At 38.8% G+C, this 22,850-nt stretch overlaps 1 protein-coding gene across 1 annotated transcript; it reads left to right on the forward strand.

Moving 5' to 3' along the window:
* The first annotated feature begins 8,272 nt into the window (after positions 1–8,272).
* LOC308665397 (ER degradation-enhancing alpha-mannosidase-like protein 2) lies at positions 8,273–22,526 on the forward strand. The gene is made up of 11 exons (XM_081323382.1): positions 8,273–8,459; positions 11,812–11,922; positions 13,079–13,118; positions 13,429–13,534; positions 14,168–14,293; positions 15,198–15,409; positions 17,149–17,290; positions 17,992–18,116; positions 18,527–18,671; positions 19,532–19,653; positions 19,924–22,526. Exons 1-11 carry the CDS (start codon positions 8,353–8,355, stop codon positions 20,419–20,421), a joined length of 1,734 nt encoding a protein of 577 aa, XP_081179508.1. The 5' UTR covers positions 8,273–8,352; the 3' UTR covers positions 20,422–22,526.
* Positions 22,527–22,850: the final 324 nt, after the last annotated feature.

A 22,850-nucleotide genomic window follows, 5' to 3' on the forward strand; every position in this document is an offset into this window, starting at 1 on the left:
CTTTGAACTGCGAGTCCCTTGGACTGCAAGGAGATCAAACCGGTCAGTCCTAGAGGAGATCAACCCTGGCTGCTCTTTAGAAGGCCAGATCCTGAAGTTGAAACTCAAATACTTTGGCCACCTAATGAGAAGAAAGGACTCACTGGAGAAGAGCCTAATGTTGGGAAAGGTTGAGGGCAAGAGAAGAAGGGGACGACAGAGAATGAGGTGGTTGGATGGAGTCACTGAAGCAGTAGGTGTGAGCCTAAATGGACTCTAGAAGATGGTAGAGGACAGGAAGACCTGGAGGAACGTTGTCCATGGGGTCGCGATGGGTCGGACATGACTTCGCAACTAACAACAACATTAATGGGTCCAAAACTATTATTATTATTATTATTATTATTATTATTATTATTATTATTATTATTATTATTATTATTTATTGGATTTATATACCGCCCTTCTCCTGAAGGACTTGTGGCGGTGTACAGGGCAATTAAAACACAATATACAATATACACTATACAAAGTTAAAATAAATTAAATTAAATTAGCCCTAATAAGTAAAACACATTCTAAAAGTTTAAAAATTAAAAAATTTAAAATCCCAATCCCTCAGTCCAGGCCGGCAAGCTCAAATAACGAAGTTTTCAGGTCGCAGCGAAAGCAGCGAAGGTCGGGAGCCATCCGGAGTTCAACAGGGAGTTGGTTCCATAGGGCAGGCGCACCCACAGAGAGTGCTCTCCCCTTGGGGGCCACCAGTCGGCATTCCCTGACCGATGGCACCCTGAGGAGGCCCTCTCTGTGGGAGCGTACAGGACGATGGGAGGTTGACTCCGGCAGAAGGTGCTCCCGTAAATAATCCGGACCCATGCCATTTAGGGCTTTATAGGTCATCACCAGCACCTTCAATCTCACCCGGAAGACAACTGGAAGCCAATGCAGCTCGCGGAGCAGAGGTGTTACATGGGAGTATCGGGAGACCCCCATCACAACTCTCGCGGCCGCATTCTGCACCAGTTGGAGCCTCCGAGTGGACTTCAAGGGCAGCCCCATGTAGAGAGCATTGCAGTAGTCAATCCGAGAGGTCACGAGCACATGAGTGACTGTACGTAGGGCATCTTGATCCAAATAGGGCCGCAACTGGCACACCAGGCGAACCTGGGCAAAAGCCCCCCTGGTCAAAGCTCCTATATGATCTTCTAAACTGAGCTGTGAGTCAAGGAGGACACCCAAGTTGCGAGCCCTATCTACGGGGGGTAACACCTCACCCTCCATAGTTAAAGATGGAATAGAGTGGATAACCCGAGATGCTGGTATGTACAGCCACTCGGTCTTGTCGGGATTTAGACGAAGCCTGTTCCTCCCCATCCAGACCCGAACCACCTCCAGGCAACGGGACATCACGGCAAGGGCATCACTGGGTTGATTTGGGGTGGAAATAAAAAGCTGGGTATCATCAGCATACTGATGATACCCCACCCGAAAACCACAAATGATCTCACCCAGTGGCTTTATATAGATGTTGAACAGGAAGGGCGAGAGGACCGACCCCTGAGGGACTCCACAAACGAGAGGCCTCGAGGCTGACCTCTGCCCTCCTGCCAACACTGACTGCGAACGACCCAGGAGGTAGGAGGAGAACCACTGTAAAACAGTGCCACCCACTCCCAACCCCCTGAGGCGCCGCAGTAAGATACCATGGTCGATGGTATCAAAAGCCGCTGAGAGGTCTAATAGGACTAGGACAGAGGAACAACCCCTGTCCCGAGCCCGCCAGAGATCATTCACCAGTGTGACTAATGCCGTCTCCGTGCTGTACCCAGGCCCGATTGGTAGGGGTCCAGATAATCTGCTTCCTCCAGGAACAGAGGGAGCTGATGTGCCACCACACTCTCAACAACCTTCGCTAGAAAGAGAAAGGTTGGAGACAGGACGATAGTTGTTCAAAATAGCCGGGTCCAGGGCAGGCTTCTTGAGGAGGGGCCTCACCACTGCCTCCTTCAAGGCGGCAGGGAAGCTACCCTCCCTCAAAGAAGCAGTTATTACCACCTGGAGCCAGCCTCGTGTCCCCTCCCGAGCTGCATATACCAGCCAGGAGGGGCACAGGTCCAATAAACACGTGGTGGAACTCAGCCTCCCCATGATCCTGTCCACTTCTTCTGGAGTCACAGGGTCGAATTCTTCCCAAATAACATTCCCAAGACCGCTCATCTCCCCCCCGTCAGACTCCACCCAGTCAGAGTCCGGACTGGCCCGAATCTGAGTGATTTTGTCCACCAGATGTTGACTAAACTCATCACGACCCTGCAGGGGCTCCTCCCTCACCTCCTGATTAAGGAGGGAACGAGTCACCCTAAACAGGGTGGTCAGGCGATTATCTGCAGATGCGATGAGGGCAGTGAAGTAATTAAACTTCGTTGCCTCCATCGCTGCAAGACCTCGTAAAGGTTCTTAACTGCAATCGGTCAGACTCAGACCGGCTGGATCTCCAACAGCTCTCTAGGCTCCGTCCCCGATGCTTCATCTCCCGGAGCTCCACGGAAAACCATGGAGCCCGCCGGGATCTGCGCCAGGAGAAGGGCCGCATGGGAACAATGCAGTCAAGTGCCTCGGTGGCTGCCCTTTCCCAGGCTTCCACTAAGGCATCGACCGGGCTGTGAGCGAAGATGGCAGGTACAGATCCAAGCACCACCTGGAACTGTTCAGGGTCCATTAGGCGCCTGGGGTGGAACCACCTAGTGGGTTCCGTAACCCCGCGACGGGGGGCGGTGAAACGGAAGGCCAGCCACAGGAGATGATGATCAGTCCATGACAGGGGTGTAATAACTGGAAATTCCCCTCCCAGATCATCAAGCCACCGTCCAGATAAAAAAATAAGATCGAGCGTGTGACCCCCCCCATGAGTCGGGCCCTGAATTACTTGGGTCAGGTCCATGGCCATCATGGAGGCCATAAACTCCCAAGCCAACCCCGATGAACCTCCCAGGGACGGCAGGTTGAAGTCCCCCAGAACCATAAGTCTGGGGAACTCAACCACCAACCCAGAGAGGATGTCGAGGAGCTTGGGCATGGCTGCTGCTACGCAGGTAGGTGAGAGATACACCAGCAACAAACCCAACTGAGCCCCAGGGCCACATCTCAGGAGGAGCGACTCACACTCGAGTATCTGAACAACGGTAGCCTCCCACGGACACAAGGTCTCCCTTACAACCACCGCAAAACCCCCACCCCTTCCCTGAGCCCGAGGCTGGTGAAGCACACGGAAACCTGGTGGGCAAAGTTCAGTCAGAGGGACACCTCCCTCTGGACCCAACCAGGTCTCCGTATCATATTTCTTGATATTATGACAAATTACGGTTTTTTTGTAATAGTCCAGGACATTTTTTTTAACAACAATGGCCTGCAGTCATACATTACACTAAGCTACAGTATGTTAGGTGGGTTCACACATCTTGTTAAGCTAAATAAACAAATGTATTATGGGGTTTGAATCACGTCATTTAAATAATCAAGGCTATCTCATACAATACCATATCTATTTCACATTTTCCCCAGACTGATTAAGAATTTGTGTGTGTTAAAATTGCCCCTAATCTTTCTTCTGGCTAATATTAGAGGTCAGAAAAATGTTGAAAAACATCTTTTGCTTTGAAGATATTTGATCCTTCCATTTTGTTTTCTGGTCACATATTTTGTGTTTCAAAAATACTTTGGTCAACTTTTAAAATTCAATAACTGATAGAGAAATTACTGTTCCAGTGTATGGCAAATGACAATGGTCTAGAACACTGTAAAATTTAAGTCTTGAAAATGAACTTTAATAAAATGTGCTCCAATAATGCACTGTGACAGTTTTTAGAGAAATCAGCTTCAATTCTTTGATTCTCCCAGGAATGCAGTGAGATACACTGAAGCATCCTTGAGCCACAGAATAGGCAAGTAGACAGCTTTATGATAAATGGTCCTAGAAATCTAAATTACAACTGCACCAAATGAACAATATGTCCAAATTATTTTGGTGGCTTTTTGTTGTTGTTGTTGCAACGACAGCTGGCAGGATGTGTTTTTATTTTTCTATATAAAGCGACAGTGCCACCTAGTGGACACAGCACGCCAAGGAAGAAATTAGATTTTAGCTTGAAGGTTGCTGCAGGCAAAATGTCTCTCACCTAAACAACAGAATGGATACGTCAAAGAACAATAAAATATTATGAGGTTTCCTGTAAGAAATAGAACAGCAGGACTAAATCCATATATGAAAAGGAATGGTAACACTAAAGAATCAATGGAAAGCAAAGGTTGATCCCTCCCTTCCTTTTTCAATTCAAATTCTCCTGGAACTAGAAAAATGCTATTATGACTCTTATCATTTAAATTATGTGCATCATTAATTCATACAATGTTTAAATAGTGGGCAATTTGTCGCCCATAGGCTTATGTTCATGCTGCCTTTCGTGCAATGCTCAGTTTAAGCATAAGCTAAATAAGCCATAGTTTAGACCTCACAAAATTCGGCTTTTAAAATGTTATGTAGTTTTTTTATTACTGTAATCTAAAACAGAGATTGTAATCCGTTAGAGAAACCAAGGCAGTCAAATATTAAATAAGTAATCAGTAAATACATTCATTTGAAAATAATTTGTATTAAAGCCTTGCTACGGAGATGAGCACCGGCCCCTAGAGTTGGAAACGACTAGCACGCATGTGCGGGGGAACCTTTACCTTTTTTTATTAAGTAAATAAAAGACATATGTATGTTTTCAGTTTTTTGTGGCCATCCAAGATCCTGTTTTGATAAACACCTTAGTCCATCATTTTTCAGCCTTGGGGACTTTAAAATGTGTTGACTTCAACTTCAAGATTGCTGGATGGAGAACGATCAAGGGATGCCAACTAGAGTGACTGTCTCTAACCACTTTTGTCTCCACCTGCCAAGACCGCAGCAGATTATTCATCAAGAATTGTGGCCCTCAAAACTAAAAAAAACATAGTTATTATATTATAATTATTTATTATTATTTCTACCTGATCCTAGAAGACTCTGGGCAGCTGATAGTATTCTACAAAGAATTTTTAAAAACCATTAAAAATCCACAAGAGGCAAGCAGGACAAAAACAACCATGACAATAAAAACAATAAAGACTCCACAATAGAGACTCTAGGGGCATACTAACTGCAGTCCTGGGAAAGAGCCAGGTGTAATGAGCCTTCTGGAACTCCAGAGAGTGGGTGCCATACATATCTCTGGGAGAGTGCTATTCCATTTTCCCTCTTCCCCACTTACTCCACTCCATTTGTGACCTTTTGAGAAAACTGCCCCCCCCCAGCTACAATTCAGGAAGAGGCCGCTTCTTGTCAGTCAATTTATTTCCTTGTTTGCACCTGATCTCAGTCTTATTAAAAGGGAAGGGGGGGAAATCAATGTTGACCAACTTTTTCCAGTGTAAAAATACATCTTGTACATTTTGAACACCCTTAAATTGCAGCAAATGAATAGCAATCAAAAGTATCAGAGACTCTGGCTTGTTGTACAGTAGATATTTCACATGTACTGCATTTTACCCAATTTCAGAGCTCTATGCAGCCTGCAAGGGGATCGGACTGTGTGTAATTCATCTAAACTAGGTTGGTTTTTTTTAAAAAAAATTGGCACCTTTAAGATGTGTAGATTTTTGGCTGGTGAACTCTGGGAGTTGAAGTCCATACGTCTTAAAGTAGCTGATACAATGAATGGTGAACAATTAGTATTTTCATCACTGTTTGTGGTGCTTCCTTGTGGTCAGTATGGAACAGAATGTGAGTTAAATCATCCTGCTATAGGAAAGTGGTTTGAAGAAAACAAGAGAAATATAGAAAATAATAAGAAACAGCTGGTGTAGGAAAAAGTTCTTGGCGTCAGCTTTTCATCCCACTGAAAGTGATGCCAGAAAGAGCAAAAAGAGACAGACAGACAATGCAATTACTTTACACTTACTTTCTCATTAGTGTTCATAGTAAATACCATTTGTGTTCAGTTTCACAGCATATAAATAAGATGGAAAATCACTCGTGGTCATAACTTCTGTGGGTTTTGGTAGAGATAGGGATAAATATATTAATTCAAGATCTACTTTGACATGGACTTGTCAAGGGCCATGAATAATGGAAATTGTAACCAAACAATATCTGGATTGCCAGGGTTTTGCAATCTTAAATATTCATCACTTTTTCTGTCTTGGTGCATTTGATATAAGAGACATCTGTAATATCACCAGCAGTTGTATGCATGTAAATCCCACAATGAAAAATGAAGACAGTATACATTACTCTTCGTATCCTGGCCAGGGGTATCAAACTGCCGACCCACGGGCTGGTTTCATCATACTGAAGCTGCGCCCACCCCATTGCCGGCAATGCAAAAAGAGTTGCAATACGTCACAACACGTCATGTGATGTGGCACGTTTTGACACCTGTGGTATACCCAATTGTTTAAAATATGGAATACAGCCCACCTACAAAGCCAAATATGATACAGTACTGTCAAAAGCACCAATCATTCATCCAAAGATTTTATATATATATAGTAGCTTTCTCAAACTTGATATATTTCAGATAATTTGGAGTTCAAAAGGCCATGCTGAATGGGATTTGTACTATAAATAATCCAATACATCTAGACAGCAGTAGTTGTGATAACTGAAGTACAGTTGTGATCTGTAGCTTATCAGCAGACATAAATTTAGATAAAAGTGGAATTCCAGATTCATTATCATCCGAGGAATGAGATTCAACTCTTAATAAAATCAAGGTTTGCTTACTTTTACTTACTGACCCTCAACTATGGTGATGCTTGTGATCTGTAGTAAGAAAATTTTTAGTAGTCAAAATGCAATTCTTCATGCCTACTTATTACATAAATATCCTTCACTATGTTGCATAGGAAAGCAGATAATTGTCCTCTTTTGATTTGAAATACGGGAACACAATACACAAGAGTTATTTGCTGCAGTAAAAACATGAAGTATATTTAAGCAACCCATTTTTCTGATTCACACAATGGAGAACTGTAATTTAACTCCACTGCCTGGGTTTGTCCAAGCAAAGCTAAAAATGAGGCAGGCTAGTTTGAGTACAAAACAATCAAGAGTGGACCTTATGCCACTTTCAGCATCCACCTTTTTTTTTTACAGCAAACTTTAGAGGTTCCCTTACCTGTGCAACCCAACTCTATTTCTGCTTCTCTTAATACAACATGCATATCTGGAGGCTCCCTTGCCCCATCTGGGAATATCCTCTGGTGGATTCCCCTAGGTCTTCAACTTTTTTACTCTCTTTGGATAATTCCCCAGCAGTTAAAAAGTCCAGAGTCTGGTAGCAACTTTTCCAACTGACAAATTGTATTAAAAGAATACATTTTTTTTCTGAGCTGCAGCTCACTTCATCTGACAAGCAGCTCCTGGTTGTTTTTTAACCATCAGAGTGATATAGCTCCCTTCCAAGAGTTCTTGTAAACTTTAAATAGTACCACGGAACCGTCCTGCAGCCTATAGCTTTTAGATGTGCCTCATTAAACAAATGCTTGTTAAACAAATTTAAATACATCAATTCTGCCAAATTTATCCTATTTATTTATTCATCTAATTTATATAGCCATTCTCACAAATGTGGCTGCAGGTAACGTACAATATAATCATGCTAAAACAGATCTCGACCTGTGTCTTTCGAATTTCCTTGGCAACTTCAAAATGTATGTACTTCAATTCCCAGAATTTGCCAGCCATTTGCTAAGTTTGAAGAAGACTGGTCCAGGCAAGGTTATTCTGATTCCACACAAATTCCAAACGCCGGCAGTTACAAACGCCATCCCAGCCCCAGGAACGAACTACGGGACAACTGAAAGTAAATGTCTCTAAAAAAAATCACCTTTGGGACAACTGAAACGAAGTACCAATAAAGGAGAAATTTGTAGCTGAGGGTTGAAACGAGAGGTCTTTGGCGTTTTCTGAGCTTGTTTGCTGTCTTGCCGACATTTCATTACCCAAACTAAGTAACGTGATCAATGCTAGCAAGGATGATGCTACCTAGTTTGGGAAATGAAATGTCTGCAAAAAAACAAACAAGCCCAGAGATCGCCGAGGAACCCTGAAACTAAACAGCAACAGCAGCACAACATCTCTCGCGCAGCCGCATTGCCAGAGTAACAGAACAACCAATCCTTTCATCCTGCGTCGTCACTAACGCGAGCACTGATTACGCCAAGGCTCCTGATTGGAGCGCAGAAAAGAGCTAGAGGTGTGGCCACGGATGGAGGCGGAACCCGGAAATGAGCGCTCTAGATGGCTGTGGTGCGTTGTATTCGGAAGCCTGGATAGCGAACGCTTCGTAGATGCTGCGCTCACTCCACTCGCTGGGCTGCTTCTTGTTGTGGGTGCTGCACTTGCCTGGGCAACCCTCCCTTGCAGCCGGGAAGGAAGTTGACGTCAACTATTATAGGTGAGCCGGACGGGGGTCCTGGGTCCAGGAGCTCGGCTTCCCGATCGTCTCGAGGAAGCTAGGTCTCCCTGAGTTACCCTTTCGTCGGCTTTAAGCAGGCAGGACTTGAGCTCGTAAAGCTCCTTGGCCCCTCTTGTTGGAAGGGCAAAGTGGACCTGCAAATATCCCAGTAGTTGTTTCTTTGAAGTTGCAAAGAAATGTGTTTGATGCCTTTACAGAGGGGATTTTGTCTTCTGAAACTTATTGTCTAGAGTACATTGCCTTCTGGCAGGACACTGACCAAGACGTAAGGCAGGGGTCTTCAAACTCGGCCCTTTTATGACTCATGGACTTCAACTCCCAGAATTCCTCAGCCAGCATGCCTGGCTGAGAAATTCTGGGAGTTGAAGTCCATGAGTCATAAAAGGGCCGGGTTTGAAGACCTCTGACGTAAGGTTTACAAATTAAAAATTGAGGTAAAAAGAAAGGAAGAAAAAAAATAGAAAGAGGAGAAAAGATATAATTACAGATAGTCCTTGACTTACAACAGTTCATTTAATGACCATTCAGAATTACAACAGCACTGAAAAAAGTGACTTATGACCATTGCAGCATCCCCATGGTCATGTGATCAAAATTCAGATGCTTGGCAACTGGGTTGTATTTATGACTGTTGCAGTGTCCTGGGGTCATGTGATCAGCTTTTGTGACCTTTTGACAAGCAAAGTCAATAGGGAATCCAGATTCACTTAACCACATTATTAACTTACCAAATGTAATGATTCACTTAACAACTGTGGCAAGAAAAGTCATAAAAAGGGGCAAAACTCATTTTACTTAGCAACATAAATTTTGGACTCAATTGTGGTCATAACTCAAGGACTACCTGTAATGCTAAGATTCTATTATATCATAAAGTGTTTTCCTATCTGATGGGCAAAGCTATTTTTTCCTTGCTGGTTAAAAGCATGCTTTAGAACTCTTGCTTCCATCCAGCAGCCCAGAGTTGATATTTCATGATACAGGAAGCAAACCGGATCTCTCTCATGAGAGAATCTTAACTTTGGGACTTATTCCCAAGAGAAACATAGCTATTCCCCTTGTGGAATTTTAAATGACAAAAACATGTTTGTTCATGCAGGCCTTTGAGAGATAATTTGCTCATAGTATTTTTTTTTCCTGCTTGAAAATGAAATTAGTATTTTTTTTCCAGTTCTGTGATTTGGTATTGAAATTATTATGCTATTAAGTTATACTTTCTTTTAAAAAAACATACTTCCTGTAATAAAATTGGGATTTGGGGAGAGAAAGTTTGGTATGTAAAATAATTATGTTTGCCACTGGTACATAAACCTATATATAACCATCTACCAATATTAAGCTAATTTTTAGTTCAATGAAAAATGCATTCTTTTTTGTCATCTTATAATTCCTGCTCTTCCTATTGAACTAGAGTTGTTTTTGGTTAGAAATAGATGTTGGTAATTGCTTGGTTTCTGGCTCATGAATGGAATTAGGTTATTTTCATTTTTGCTGTGAATGCAGTTGCCACATCCAAGCAACCACTTTTTATACCTTGCAGCAGACACTATTTTAAAAGTTGAATTCATTCTAAGGAAAGCTTAAGCAGGGGTACTTATTACATTAACTATGCTGTTTTAAATCATATTATTCCTACTGAGTCTCTGTTACAATTTGTTGAATAAGCAATGTTGCGAACTCAGCTAAAAGCAATTAAGGTGCACTAAATGTAATGATGCTAAAAGATAATGAAATTTTAACCACAGTAATGTGAACTTAACTGCAAAGAATTAACATTTAGCATAGGGAATTGAAGATTTCAGATAGCATTAAGCTAAAACAGTAACTCTGGACACCAATGCTTTCACCCCAAAGGTTCTTTAATTCAAAAGATATGTCATATAAAAGAAATACTTCATCCTATCCAACCCCTTGTATGCATTCCAATACACATATCAATTTGAACCATGATTGTATTTTTGTTGTAATATATCAAATGAAGGAACGATTTGCATAAATCTATAAAGAGGACTTGTAAATTCTCTTTAGGCTTCTTTCTCTTCCACTTCAGTAGCAATCCTGTCAATTACCCAATTTGTGTTTCAATTGTTTCTGAATCTCTGATTTAAATATAGTCCTGAAAAATTCTTCATTACCCTTAGTTTTGTGATATGAAAGCAGGATGATAAGGAATAGCCATGTTACATACAATATAGCTTTTATGTTGTGCATTTAAGGTGGTAGACTTTATCAACATCTTCATCAACAATTTGGACGAGGAGATAGATGGGGAACTCATCAAATTTGCAGACGACACCAAGCTGGCAGGAATAGCCAACACTCCAGAAGATAGGCTTAAGATACAGGAGGATCTGGACAGACTTGAACGCTGGGCACTATCTAACAAAATGAAATTCAATGGTGAAAAAAGTAAAGGTTCTACATTTAGGCAGGAAAAACCAAATGTACTGGTATAGTATAGGTGGTACCTTGCTCAATAGTAGTAACTGTGAGAGAGATCTTGGAGTCCTAGTGGACAATCACTTCAGAGCCAGCAGTGTGTTGCAGCTGCCAAAAAAGCAACACAGTGCTAGGCTGCATTAACAGAGAGATAGAATCAAGATCACGTGAAGTATTACTACCACTTTTCAATGCCTTGGTAAGGCCACACTTGGAATACTGCATCCAGTTTTGGTCACCACAATGTAAAAAAGATGTTGAGACTCTAGAAAGAGTACAGAGAAGAGCAACAAAGATGATTAGGGGACTGGAGGCTAAAACCTACAAGGAACGGTTGCTGGAATTGGATATGTCTAGTTTAATGAAGAGAAGGGTAAGGGGTGACATGATACCAGTGTTCCAATATGTCAGGGGCTGCCACAAAGAAGAGGGAGTCGAGCTATACTCCAGAGCACCTGAAGGCAGGACAAGAAGCAACAGTTGGAAACTAGTCAAGGAGAGAAGCAACCTAGAACTAAGAAGAAACTTCCTGACATTTAGAACAATTAACCAGTGGAACAACCTGCCTCCAGAAGCAGTGAATGCTCCAACACTGGAAGTTTTTAAGAAGAGACTGGACAGCCATTTCTCTGAAATGTTATAGGGTTTCCTGCCTGAGCAGGGGTTTGGACTAGATGACCTCCAAGGTCCCTTCCAGCACTACTACTACTACTACTACTACTACTACTATTATTATTATTATTATTATTATTATTACTATTATATTTGAATTGGTCTTTAAGTATGAAGTACTTAGAAACACTGAAAGCATGCTAGCATTTTGAGGAAAAACGATGCTTTGTATTAGTCATGTTCACTAAGGTTACAATCGTATCTTTCTTTTCTTCCTTAGAGACCGAGTCAAGTCCATGTTTTATCATGCTTATGATAATTATCTGGTAAATGCCTTTCCCTATGATGAGTTGCGTCCTCTGACATGTGACGGGCAGGACACTTGGGGAAGGTACTTGGAAATCAATATCATTGATCACTTATAAAATTTTGAAGTAGCAGCTTGTTGCACAACATCTCAACTTGCTAGGACAAGAGTCTACAATTTTATCAAGCCAAAGGGCATGTTTACTTTTAAATTGCATACATGTTAAATTAAGTAATTTCATTGGTCTGTGTAATCATTTTCCCTTTGTGGGGGCCATAGATGGTTCTCGGGCTATATGTATATACAAAAGAAAATGGAGCATGTGGCAGAGAAAACAACATCTTCACAGAGAAACTTTAGTCTTTCCCAACCTGGGCAAATTTATAGATTTCAGTTCCATAGGTTTTTAGCAACAGTAATGCTGCCTGCACAATCCTGAAAGTTGAGGTTCACACACCTAGAAAAATCTAAGATAGGGGAAGCTGATATTAAGCCAAGAACCACATAGAACTGCAATGAAAACAAGAGAGCATCTCATTAATAGTACTTGTATAGCTTCAGCTATGAAAAGCTACTCTGGTGGAGTGGATTAGAAAGACCCAGGTTTAAATCCACCCTAAGCTATGGAAGCTTACTGGTTGACCTTGTGCCATTCACTCTTACAGGCTAACCTCCCTCACAGGATATTTGGGGGGAAATTGGAGAGGGTATTACATGTGCATCTGTAGGAGTGTACTGGGTCATGAAAGAAAGATGATACATAAATCCAATAAAACAGAAGCAGCGTAGTTGTTTGAGATTATCTGTGAATATGACATCTGTTATATAAAGGCCTTTTGAGCCTGTCACGCACAAAATCCTGCATAAAAAGGCTGGACCTAAGTGTCCAAGCCAGCTATTCCAGGCTTTTTGTACAGTGAACCTATAGTATTTGTTTATAAAATGAGTCCCCCTGTAATGCATTGACAATACTCGTGACAATTTCTTCAAATGTATAATTTCATACATGAATGTTACTTGTAAAAAACATATTTTATTGTGAGGTAATCTCAGAGAAATTGTTCTATGATTTCTTATTTGGAAAGTTGAGCAGATTGAAACTGTCCAAAATTTATTCATGCAACAGCATGTGGATTGTTTTTCTGACAATAGCTAAGATTAAAATGTGTGTGTATCATGTTATGTATATATCCCCTTCCCTCATGCCATTGATTTTTTTTTCTCATGGTTTCTTTTTCAGTTTTTCTCTCACATTGATTGATGCTCTGGATACACTACTAGTAAGTATTGATAATGATTTCATTTTTCATTCATTTTCATTGATTTTCTATGCATATCCTTGAATAACAAAAATAGCTTTTGTTCTCCATGCTTGTTTCTGTTTCTCCATTTGGGAGATTAAGAATGATGCATTTTCCATATATCTTGAAAGTTCACATCCAGAAGGCATGAAGGTTGGAAGTCATATTCAGTCCCTGCTCATCACACAGGAGTATGAAAAGATGGCTTATGGCTGTGCAGTGTTTTGTATCTTGTAATTTTCCTTATCCTTTAATAAGATTATGTCTTACGACTCATTATTTTTTTCAGATTTTGGGGAATGTGTCTGAATTCCAGCGAGTTGTTAGTGTATTGCAGGAGGGTATAAATTTTGATATTGATGTAAATGCTTCTGTCTTTGAAACCAATATCAGAGGTGAGTTGACAAAGAATCTTGCAAGATAATGTGGATTATGTCTGAATTGCAATATGGGTTCTAAAAGAAGATTTTAAAACTTCCCATATGAAGAGCAGGAAAAGACTAGTTTTCATCTCCTGCCATAAACATCCAGCAGCCTTCTCAAACTTGGTGGCTATCAGATATTTTAGATTCAGTTCCTATAATTGTTAGCCAGCACAGCTATTGGATTCTGAGAGAAAAATTCCAGCACATATGGAAGATACAAAGTTAGAATATGATGCCTGTTAGAAATCTTTGGTGTAATCTAGTAAATTGCTTTTACATTTGTCTGATTTTTCAAAATGTTTGTTCTTCATTTGTGGCTTTTGAAGTGAGTAATTATAATGAAATGGCAATTTTTTCATAAAAAATTCCTTTGCAGTGATCAAAGGAAAAATTGTTGCCGTTAAAAGTTATAGTATCACTTCAGAAAAGTAGAATTGAATGCCTTGCTCTTCTATCTTTATTGAAAAGCGAGGGACATTTGCAGGCCTCAGTGCCTCTTTGGTTCATTTGAATATGCCATGACAAAACAAAGTCAGCTGTATGTATATCCTTTGTCATTGATACAATCCATTGCTTCTAAATAAGCTTGATCCGCATTTGTAGTGGTTGGTGGCCTCTTATCTGCTCATTTGCTGTCGAAGAAGGCTGGTGTTAAAGTAGAAGCAGGATGGCCATGTTCTGGTCCCCTCTTGAGGATGGCAGAGGATGCTGCTCGAAAACTTTTGCCAGGTGAGCATTCTTGCTGAAGCTTTTTTCTTGTGTTTCCCACACACACATATACCCATAGTAGGCTACATGCCACATAAATCGAATAGAGTTGTAATACGTACTAGAAATTCCTAGTTTCCCAGTAGTTCACTAGATACCAGATAGAAAGAGATGGCCATCTCATTGTTTGAAAATCAAGAGTTGTGCTATCGCATGTATACTGGAAAAGAATATTACTAAAAGTTGACATGGACTGACATATCTGCTATGTTTATAAATGGGTTAAATAGTTGTACAGTAGTGTTGCATATCAAGTCAAGTCTGTTCTTTCTATCCTGCTCTAGAGTAACTCTATAATAGTGATTAAAAGTATCAATCGCCAGAGTGGACAACTCATCAGCTGCATTCAACCCCAGTCAAAGCTAAAATAGCTTTGTTGAATCTTGGTGGAAAGTGGGTCAAGATAACAGTATTGTTACTGAAATAACTTTCCAAAAAGGAATTTAAAAACCTCCTGCAAATATTTACCTCCAGTGATATTAACTCCTTGACTGTATCGTAGTAGTTAAAGTAATGGATAAATACATAAATGTTAATTTTGGAGAAAAATAGTTATCCCCACATACAGAAACCACTAAACTGTGTGAATATTTTACATTTAATTCCTCTGATTTGTTGTGGAAACTAAAACCTGCCTTGGCTTTCTTTTAGTGAAAGGAAGGGACAGTTTTATACCAGAAACAGATTACTGTATCTGTGAAAACATAGAGTCCGTGTTGCCTTGATTAATAGCCTGTATATTTTGAGCTAATGTGTTGGCTTTATAAAACATATTGTGGTGCATTTACGGGGTAGAAAGTTGGCCTTGATAATACCTTTACAACCCCTGTAAATATTTAATAATATTCAAAACTTTGTTTTGAAGCCTTTCAGACTCCAACTGGAATGCCATATGGAACAGTAAATTTACTACATGGAGTAAATCCTGGAGAGACACCAGTTACTTGTACTGCTGGGATTGGTACATTTATAGTGGAATTTGCTACCTTAAGTTATCTTACAGGGGATACGGTATTTGAAGATGTTGCCAGAAGGGCTCTTAAGACTCTCTGGAAAAATCGTTCTGATATCGGCTTGGTGAGTAGAAAGCCCCCTGTTTCATTTCAGTCCATTATTTGTAGTTTAATCTAAACAAAGGTCAAGCACAGAGATCCCCAGCCCTGGTCCATTGACTGGCACAAGGTTGCGACCTGCCAGAAACTGGGCCACACAAATAAGGAAGCCCCATCCACAGGATGAAGGCAGAATGTGAAACCACATCCCCTCCAGTCTGCAGAAAAACCTCTCTCATTGAACTGGTCCCTGGTGCCCAAAAGGTTGGAGGCCCCTGGTCTAGCATTTAGATAAATTTACCATGATAAAATTCTGCAAATATAGTACTAAGTATTGTATCTAAAGGTCCCTTCAGAGAATAGATTTTTAGGCTTTGTTAGATTTTTAAGCATTGTAAAGTAGTAAGTGTGCAATATGCAACTAGGCCTCATTTTAATGGATCATCTGGGGAAAATGAGTCAGCTACTCCTTTTCTGAAGAGAAAAGGATAATATTCCTAATTCCTAACATTCCCCAAAATAAGAAAAGTATATTATCACTGTGCTTTATATTATTTCTGTAATGACATTACACAAATGTGAACCGATGCAAATGAGGGATTTTGTGTCATTTACATAATCATATATGTAAAAATGAGATAAATAACTGTGACTGTTGTAAAATTAATATAAATTTAATTGCTTCTTCTGGGCATCATCAGATACAATTGATCTGTACATGATTTTGAGATGTCCAGAATTATTTGTAATTGGTTGCACCCAAAATCTATTAAATGGAAGTTTGTTAAATCAGGATTTTATTCTAATAATAAAACATTATTCTTCAAATAGCATATAACTGCAGGACAAATAAACCATAATAAAACAAATTTAAAATGCCGATTAAACAAGAATAAGAATGTTTTTACTTTTCATTTTAAAAAACCCTGTAATGTCACCTCCAGTCAAGCTTACTCCTCCACTAAAGTTAGGGGATTGCACAGTACAGAAGATGTCCTTTGCCCCCAAATCACATGGTCAGGCCTTCCCAACCACGTTCTTTTCAGACATAGTCTATAATTCCTATTATCCTAATTTGCATAGCTAATGCATGATTGGATCATAGATCATATCTAGAGCGTGAACATATATAGGAAAGTTGGCCTATATCAAAAGCAAACAAATAATAGTATGGCCAACCTTATAGTAATTGTTCATTAGAATAGTTTGAATTGTTTTTTAAATTGCCTGGCTGGAGTATGACATTATATTTTAATTACTGAAATTGGGGGAAAAACTTACTATATTCTGTTAATTCATCCAGACAATTTCATTCAAAGAAAACTTGAAAAACTGATATTGTCAAAAATCATTTCATCACATTCTTACAAATTAGCTTTAATTTTCTCAGGAATTAAATCATCTTCTGTGATTCTGTTTGTTTCTGATATGCAGAGTTTCCTTGAAAATTAATATAATGCAGAATTTAAAATGGTTATTAGTGAAATCTGTACTAAATAAAGCATCAGTTTATCCCAAAGAATTCCTAGAGTGAGCATATTCTTTTACAATGTACTTTTGTAAAATGAAGCTAAAGAGAAGACATTTAAAATCGATAAAGATTTACCAAGATTTAATTCTTAACAGTTACAATGGCACAATTAAAATGCTGTTTAAATGTATATTTTTTTAAGCTTGCATTGATTAGCAAAACAACTTTTGTTGAATGGAAAGGAATTGCAATCTTAGCCAGAACCCTTAATAACTTGAGTTTTTCCCTCTCAGGTAGGTAATCACATTGATGTGATAACTGCCAAATGGGTAGCCCAGGATGCTGGGATTGGAGCAGGAGTAGATTCCTATTTTGAATACCTTGTTAAAGGAGCCATTCTGCTGCAGGATGAGGAGTTGATGTCCATGTTTCTCGGTAAGTTCCTATGGTTGTGTGATATGTACTTAAGTTTATCTATACACTTAATATGGGTTAAGAAACCAAAGACAAAACTTCTAGGAAAAGAATATATCTTTTACATGTTTCTCATTATACCTTAGTCACTCAAAACCAGATGGTGTTTTCTTGATTTTCTGATCTTCTTCCCCTATCTCCAATTATTGGCCATCTAAACCTTTTAAACATTCAATACTAATGTGTAGATACAGTAATTGTGAACCTGTACCTGCCTCAACTTCTTGCAAGATATCTTAGATAAGATTTATGTACATAAACAGCAGTGAGACAAATAGCTACATTCACTATAAAGTTAACCTGATCTTGGTTACATATATCAGCTTTAAAGATACCTTATGTTTTGCCCTTTTCCTTCTGGAATAGCATCTGTCTTGAAAATTTCTGGGTAGAGAGGAGCAATTTATACTAATTTTGGACCTTCTTTATGCTAGTGTTCTTTTGTTTAAGCATAAAAGGAAGATAGTACATTAAATATTTAATATATATTACATTTTATCAAGATAAAATTGAAAAGATGTACAATAATATATTTATTAGATGTTACTAGAAATTCAAATAGAAATTAGAATATGTATGAATAGAGAATATGAGTTTTTACTTCTGAAACTTAATTTCAAACCCAACGGTTGTCATTGGTTTCACTTTTCCTTTCACTTTAGATTATAACAAAGCTATAAAAAATTACACAAAATTTGATGATTGGTATTTGTGGGTTCAGATGTACAAAGGAACTGTCTCAATGCCAGTTTTTCAATCTTTGGAGGCTTTCTGGCCTGGCTTACAGGTAATGATTACTCTAAAATTCATTAGCATAGTTAAAATATATATGTATAATTTTTATTAGAGTGTCTAATGCTGTAGATTGTTTTTTCAATATAAATTGAGTAATCTCATCCTAAACATAAATAATAAATATAATTTTAGTTTTACAATTATAATGCCAGATGTCTGTTGCCTTTCTACCAACGTGTGCCCTGCTTTTCCTATGAAGAATCCAGTGAAAGTATTCTTGGATAGAAATAAATTATTTTTAAAACGCTGTTAAACCCAACTATCTAAGTATGTCTTTTGACACTTTTTAAAAATCCTAATTTGCTTTCTAATGCCATCATTTATCATCTTGGGAGATCCTAATGTGTAGTTGTATTATTTGTTAAAGGAAAAAAGATATATTACATAATTGTTTTTCCCCAGAGCCTTATTGGAGACATAGATAGTGCAATGCGAACATTTCTCAATTATTACACTGTTTGGAAACAGTTTGGTGGGCTGCCTGAGTTCTACAATATCCCTCAGGGCTACACAGTGGAAAAGCGTGAGGGATACCCACTTCGACCTGGTAAATATGAATATATTAGAAGTCCATTTGCAATGAGCCTTGGTTGTAGATCGTCTTACAATAAAAAGCCAAGTCTTCCTCAAACTAGCCTCCACTCCTTGGTGACAATGTGGACATTTTTTGGCAGCAATGTAGAAATCGTTTACTACCTTTCTCCAGAATGCTTTTTTAAAATTTATGAATCTAGTCAATAGCACTGGAATTTCTGGGTAAATCCCCATAGAGTACTAACCTGATTTGGCTTAGCCCATATTGGTGCTATACTTTACTTTTAAGTGGCTCAAAGAATTTTTCCTATCAAATTTATACAGTGCCAAGTGAGCAAAGCCTAAATGGTTCAAATAAATTTATCCTCTATTCTGGCTCAAGGTAGCTAAACAACAGCTTTTCACTTATACAGAATAACAAGTGAAATGTGCATAAATGAAAATATGCTCCTTTGTATCAAGCTTAAGCTAGTAAGAAAGCACTATATTGAATAGTTTTGTGTTGAATTGTGTTTATAAAACTGAGCATTTATATACTATTGGGCATTATATTCTATTGTTGTTATTTAGGGTTTTTTATCCTTCTTTTACTACTTTATAAGTAATTCAAAGCAGCAAGCATACATAATACTGGTCCTTATCCTATTTTCCCCACAAAAACAGTTCTATGAGGTGAGTTGGGCTGAGAAAGATTAACTGCCGAAAGCCACCCAACCAGCTTTCATGCCTCTAAGGCAGTACTAGAACTTACAATCTCCTGGTTTCTAGGCCAGCATTTTAACCACTGTACCAAACTGGCTATTATATTCATTACATTCAGTACGTGCATATTCAGGAAAGTAACTTTCATTTCTTTTGTCTGTGGCTTTGCAGAACTAATAGAGAGTGCAATGTATCTGTATCGTGCTACACAAGATCCAACACTTTTAGAGCTGGGCAGAGATGTGGTGGAGTCAATAGAAAAAATCAGCAAAGTTGAATGTGGCTTCGCAACAGTTAAGTGTTTCTCCCAAACTTTTTTTTTGGTAGGGTGGGAATATTGGGGGTCAGTTTATTCCTTGCAAGTCTTCCTTGTTACCAGCAAAAGCATCTTCTTGCTTATGCTATAGTATATAAGCAGTTTGAATTCTGATTCTATTGTAGAAATACCAGAATTGCCCGAGAAATTTGCCATTAATCCAACTTCAATCAGTTGGGAAAATGTTAGTGCTATATGGCAAGTTTTCACATCTCAACATAACCACTTCTTTGCTTTTATTTTAAAGATCAAAGACCTAAGAGATCACAAATTAGATAACCGTATGGAGTCCTTCTTCTTGGCTGAAACAGTGAAATATCTGTATCTACTGTTTGATCGTGACAACTTCATTCATAACAATGGATCATCCTTTGATGTCTTACTGACACCATATGGAGAATGTATTCTTGATGCTGGGGGATATATTTTCAACACAGAAGCCCATCCTATAGATCCTGCTGCCCTCCACTGTTGCCGGAATCAAAAAGAAGACCAATGGGAAGTTGAAAACTTAATGAGGGAATTCTACTCTTTGAATAAGAGTAAGAAGTTCACTTTCCTAAGAACTTCAGGTAAAGTGGGAAAAAGACAAAAAGATTCTACTGATATTTCCTCTGAAGATCACAAGAGACAAGTAGGCTCAGACCAGAAAGAAAAAAGGATGGTCCCATTACTGAGCTGCCCCAGTCAACCATTCAACTCAAAACTAGCTGTTATGGGACAGGTTTTCTTCGGCAATGCATGATTTCTTTTCTGAAATTCAAATGGGTTGAAATCAGTAAACTTGAATTTTATTTGCATTTTGGTCACTGTTTCCCTGGGAATACACAACATCATGCTATAGGAATCTCTAGTTTCTCACAGCAGGATACATTTTGTTGACGTAGATCCACTTTGGAAAGCAAAAGTATTTGAAAATGAAAAATTAGTTACAGTGTTTTCTGATTTTACTTGGCCCTGATTCCTCCTGCATTCCTTGTTTTTAGTAGTTTTCTGAACCAAGGAAAATAAAAGACAAAGATGTCTGGTTTATAGGTAGTGCTGCAAGGTGAGCACTGCGATGGTGTTGTTTAAAAATTTATCATGGGGTACTTCAATAACATTTGAGTAATGATAGCAAGGGTGTTTTTTCAGTGATGCTCAGTCAATTATGGATCTAAATTCTTTGAACAGAACAATTCCTTTGCACAGAATGAACAGATGGCATTGAATATAGTAGAGGAATCCCACTGAAGGAAGAAAGATAAGTAGACAAGCTTCACTAGGTTTTTTCTCTCTCCATAAATCACCTCTTTAAGCAAACAGAGTTGCCGGAGGAAAAAAAAATTAAAAGAGGCAGCAAGGAATTGCAATTCTGCTGTTTCATGCATATGCAGGAAGATATTTTAAAAATCTTTTTTTTCTTTTTTGCATTTTCACTTTTCTACTCCTGAACAATTACAAATTTTAGACATGAGTATATGCTTATTCTGTATGAGGTAAAACTGTATTTCCAACTTCTCACATTTGTTATGTCACAATATTGGTAAGTTATTTTTATATTGTTGGCAAACGTCTCCTGCTTAAATTATAAATGAATGTTGAAAGTACTACAAACACTGAAATATTCAAAATGGGATGCTTCTTATTGGCAGTTTACCTAGGATGAGCTCCTATGTTATGGGTGTTCTAATTATGTAAAATGAATTTGTGTCTTCCTTTTCATTTTACCTGTTTTATATCAATATAAAGGAGTAATTAAGACAGATATAGTTAAGAATCTACCTCTTGCTATTTTTGGATGAATGTTTTGGCACAAATTAAGATAGATTATCTGTGAGATTTAGGATCTCTTCCTTCATGAAATGCCGTTAAAGGACTGTCAACATTGGCCTCATCCATTTGTGTAAATTTCAGAAGATCTCAAACTATGCTCTATAAGGTTGCACAGAGATCCAGATCTGAAAGACAAAACAGGATGTTTTGTGTGCATGAATAAGCACATACTATCAGTTGTTAAAAAGGGACACGGTAGCTCAGTGGGTTAGGACACTGAGCTTGTCGATCAGAAGGTCGGCAGTTTGGTGGGTCAAATCCCGAGTGCCACGTAACAGAGTGAGCACCTGTTACTCGTCCCAGCTTCTGCCAACCTAGCAGTTCGAAAGCACGTAAAAATGCAAGTAGAAAAATAGACACCACTACGGTGGGAAGGTAACAGCGTTCTGTGCACCTTTGGCGTCTAGTCATGCCGGCCACATGACCACGGAGACGTCCTCGGACAAGCGCTGGCTCTTCGGCTTTGAAATGGAGATGAGCACCGGCCCCTAGAGTTGGAAACGACTAGCACGCATGTGCGAGGGAACCTTTACCAGTTGTTAAATGCTGTCAGTGAAATGTACCCTTTTCTGAAATCATGTCAGTTGCAAATACTACTGTGTGAGCTCAGGAAAAGATGCAAGTATTCTGACAGTTTGCCCATCAAACTTGAAGAAATCTGCAGATTCAGAGATGCTGAATTCCACCTTCCAAATTAAATGTTTATATATTATAATTGGCTTCTTAAGATTTGATTTCATTGTTATTCATTCTTAAGTATAGTAAAACTGTTAATATAACCTTGGTGAGCTTCTGAAGTTTATAAGTAATTTATAAGATGATTGAGCAAACAAGATCTAAAGCTGGGGCAAAAAAAGATGGAAATGAAATGGGAGATAGTTCTGAAATAACTGATTTAAAAGCTGGGAAAGAATTTGTTTCATTGTTTGTTATATATAAAGTCTTGGACAATATCCAATCAACAAGTTATTCTTTCTACACTAAAAGATATCGACAAATGTTTCTGCAAAATACACTACTGTGTTATTTATGTTTCTTCTTTAGCACTAGGAGTAATTTATTCTGAATAATCACTATAAATGCTGTATAATGGGAACATGAGCTTTACTGTACTGGAAATGGCATTGTGGAGGTCCACAATATAAACACAATTCTTTGAATTTATGAAATTTATACAACACCCATCTTACCTAGGTGGTGCCAATCCATCACAGAATGCTTATAAAACAAGCATTAAGTAGAACCATAGGAAAAGCAGAAAAGCACAGATTGGAGGAAGAGAGACAGCCTTTACAGGAAAGATCTAATTGAAGAACTCAGTGTTGAGGAAAGTGCCCATTTATCTCTGGGAGTCCTGCT

The sequence above is a fragment of the Vipera berus genome, assembly GCF_964194415.1.
Source record: "Vipera berus genome assembly, chromosome: 3".
In the NCBI taxonomy this organism is placed as follows: Eukaryota; Metazoa; Chordata; class Lepidosauria; order Squamata; family Viperidae; genus Vipera; species Vipera berus.